The 2819-nt window shown below is 66.2% G+C and overlaps 2 protein-coding genes across 2 annotated transcripts in view; one reads left to right on the forward strand and one right to left on the reverse strand.

The window, feature by feature from the left end:
- The window catches only part of MNEG_3488 (flagellar associated protein), a gene marked incomplete at both ends in the record, with an annotated part of 4955 nt that extends 3353 nt beyond the window's left edge, over positions 1 to 1602 (forward strand). The window contains 4 exons of the mRNA XM_014048040.1: positions 21 to 155; positions 416 to 549; positions 730 to 895; positions 1273 to 1602. Coding sequence (XP_013903494.1) covers positions 21 to 155; positions 416 to 549; positions 730 to 895; positions 1273 to 1602 — 765 coding nt within the window. The remainder of the gene's footprint in view (positions 1 to 20; positions 156 to 415; positions 550 to 729; positions 896 to 1272) is intronic.
- A 760-nt stretch (positions 1603 to 2362) lies between these two features.
- MNEG_3489 (hypothetical protein) lies at positions 2363 to 2677 on the reverse strand (the record flags this gene model as incomplete). Its single annotated transcript, XM_014048041.1, has 1 exon — positions 2363 to 2677. The coding sequence occupies one exon, from the start codon at positions 2675 to 2677 to the stop codon at positions 2363 to 2365; it is 315 nt and encodes a 104-aa protein (XP_013903495.1).
- Positions 2678 to 2819: the final 142 nt, after the last annotated feature.

Below are 2819 nucleotides of genomic sequence, written 5' to 3' on the forward strand. Positions count from 1 at the left end.
GGGCCCTCCTCACCACCCAGGACGCGGGCGGCGTCCCCTTCAACCGCTCACGTGTCGAGGCGTTGGGCGGCCAGTACAGCACCAATCCCACCTTGGGTGTGTCTTATGTGTTCGTCCCCAAGAACGCCGACGGCCTGAAAATCCTCCTGGGCGAGGTGAGAGGCGGGTGCCGAACAGGCGTTTGTTGGTCAAGGGCGGTCAAGGGCAGATCGTGGACTGGGGATAGTCCAGATGGGTTTCATGGGCTAAGGGTGCTGCTGCTCGGGGTGAAGAGGCTGTCACGTGCAAGGGTCCGCGATGTCGCACTCTTGCCATGCGGACCGCCTGGACCCTTAACACCTGTGCGACCCTCGGCAGCTGCTTGAAACCTCACGCTCTGCACGATGACGTCACCATGACATCATCCACCCGACAGGCCGACATGCTCATCGACGAGACCTACTACATCGGCATACCCTCGGCCCTCAACATCAGCCGCTCCCTCGGGTTCCTCAACGTCGGCGAGGCCCAGGCCACGGTGCCGGCATTCACGCAGCAGCAGGTCTACAGGTGCGTATGGACCTGCTGCCCGCAAGTGGCCGCCACGCCTGCGCACCATCCTTCAAGCAGCGTGGGTGCGACTGCAAAGGTACATTGCAAATGAATCACACCAACAAAAGGAAATCCCAGGTTTGTCGTTCGCAGCAATGTTCGTTGCTGAAGCTGCAACCTCCTTCCTCCGCCCCCAAGGTGGGACGGCGAGCAGAGCCCCACGGGCAGCAGCAGCTGGCTGGAGATGGCGGTGGCGCGGCCCGACTGGGTGCTCATGGATCTGGCGCGCGCCATGACCCCCGCAGTACTCAGCGACGTCCTCAACGTGACCAACCACCTCGCAAACAAGGGGCCCGCCGGCACGGTGAGGCGGCAGTAGCGAGGGTTCCGGGTTTTTTTGGGCGGGGGGCGACGGGCGAGGAGGGGCGGTTTTGAGTCTGGGATATGCAGGGCCGGTTCAGGAGGCGGCCCCAGGTGCTTGAAAGCTTTTGGGTGGGGCAAGGCCCCAGCTGCTAATGCAGACCTGCGCGGGCCGTGCGCTGTCGCTGCGGGGCTCCCCTCCTGTCATTGGCGAATGGCAGCAGACCGGGGCCTTCGACGGCTCGCAGCCAAAAACCTCGCTGCATCTGCGGGGCCCGTTTTCCTCACACCCACCAATGAATACACATACACCCTTCGCCGCAGTCAGCGCGCTCGCATGCGCCTCGCTCAAACTTGAACGCCGCTCTCCCGCCCCCGCAGGACTTCAACTATCTGCTGCAGGTCGGAAACAAGGCCGACCGCGGCCGCCCCCGCATCACCGCCGCCAAGCTCTGCACCACCTTCCCTTCCTGCAAGGACCGCGGCGCCTTCGCCATCTGCCCCAACGTGTATCGCGACTGCGGCAGCGGCGCGCTCAAGCGCGCCGACCCGACGCAGCGCTGCAACAGCTGGGCGGTGTGCGAGCCCGTGGAGCTGGACGGGGCGGCGGGCGGGGGCGGCAAGAAGAACACGGCGGCGCGCGCGGCGCCCGGCGCGGCGGCAGCGGCCGCGGCGCTGCTCGGCGTGGGGGCGCTGCTGGCGCTGGCTTAGAGAAGGGCGCGGCGGCGCTGGGCCCGACCCTCTGTTGCATTCGTCTGGCTGGCTTGCGGCGACTGAAGCGCCGACACGCCCGGGAGAGTGCATTCATGAGGTGGCCCCTGAGCAGCAAGATGAGGAACGCACCTACAGACCCAGACTCCGCCTCCCAACACAGGAAGGTGCATGTTGCAGCAAGTGGTTGCTTTCATTCGCGCCGGCGGCCGATGCCGCGCGTCTCAAGCAGCAGCTTCGCTGACGCCGCCACATCGCGTCGCCGCAATCATGCAGCCGACTGGATAGCCCCCAATTAGACGACGCTGCCCACGTAACACTAGACCTCTCACAGAGCAAACCCCTGGCTGAAGGCTCAGCCACTGGAGAGAGGTGCTCTACTGGCGTTGCTCTGCCGCAGCCGGGTCGTGGGGAGGGGCGGCGGCCACGTCCCGCTTCCTTTGCCTCACGTCCTAGCAGTGGTCTCCTGCGAGCGCCTGCCGCAGGGCTGCCCCGCACCGTTGCACGGCCCTGTTGCAAGAGCAGCACCACCCTCTCCAGTAGCCATGTAACATGGGTAATCCCTTGCGACCATGCATAGGTGCAGCTCGTGCCCAATTATGACGGCTGGCAACCCCTCGCATGGATGACAAGCTATGTAGCATCCGACGACAGAACACCATCAAACAGAAAAACGTACGGGGAGGGGCGCGCAAACTGGCGCGCCAGAGCAAAGCAAGCTGCAGGCCGACCAGGCCCAAAAGCCGAGCGACTCTCTCCGTCACCGCCCGCCACTGCCACCACCGCCGCCGCTTTGCCGCCAGGGCGCCTCGTACTTCAGCTGCGGCAGATCCACCTGCGCCCCCCGCGCGCCGTCCGCCGCCGCCGCCGCTGCCGCCGCCGCCGCCGAGCCCCGGGGGTCGAGCAGCCCCAGAGCCTCCTCCTCGTCGCCGGCGCCTTCATGCTTCAGGTAATCAGACTTGGACCGCTTCAATTTCCAGCCGCCCCCGCCGGCGCCGCCTTTGCCTTCCTCGCCATCGTCGTCGCCGCCGCCGTCCCTGTCGACCGCCGACGGCAGCAGCTGCAGGAACGGCATCGGGAGCAGCGTCGTGACGACGCAGATCGCGGTGAGGGCGAAGAGGTTGTCGAAGTTGTCCGAGGTTACGCCGAGCAGCGCGGTGAGGCCGCCGCCGAGCGCGCTGCCGATGAAGGAGCCTGTTTTTGTGTGTGTGGGGGGG

Source organism: Monoraphidium neglectum (genome assembly GCF_000611645.1).
Source record: "Monoraphidium neglectum strain SAG 48.87 unplaced genomic scaffold scaffold00440, whole genome shotgun sequence".
NCBI classification, from domain to species: Eukaryota; Viridiplantae; Chlorophyta; class Chlorophyceae; order Sphaeropleales; family Selenastraceae; genus Monoraphidium; species Monoraphidium neglectum.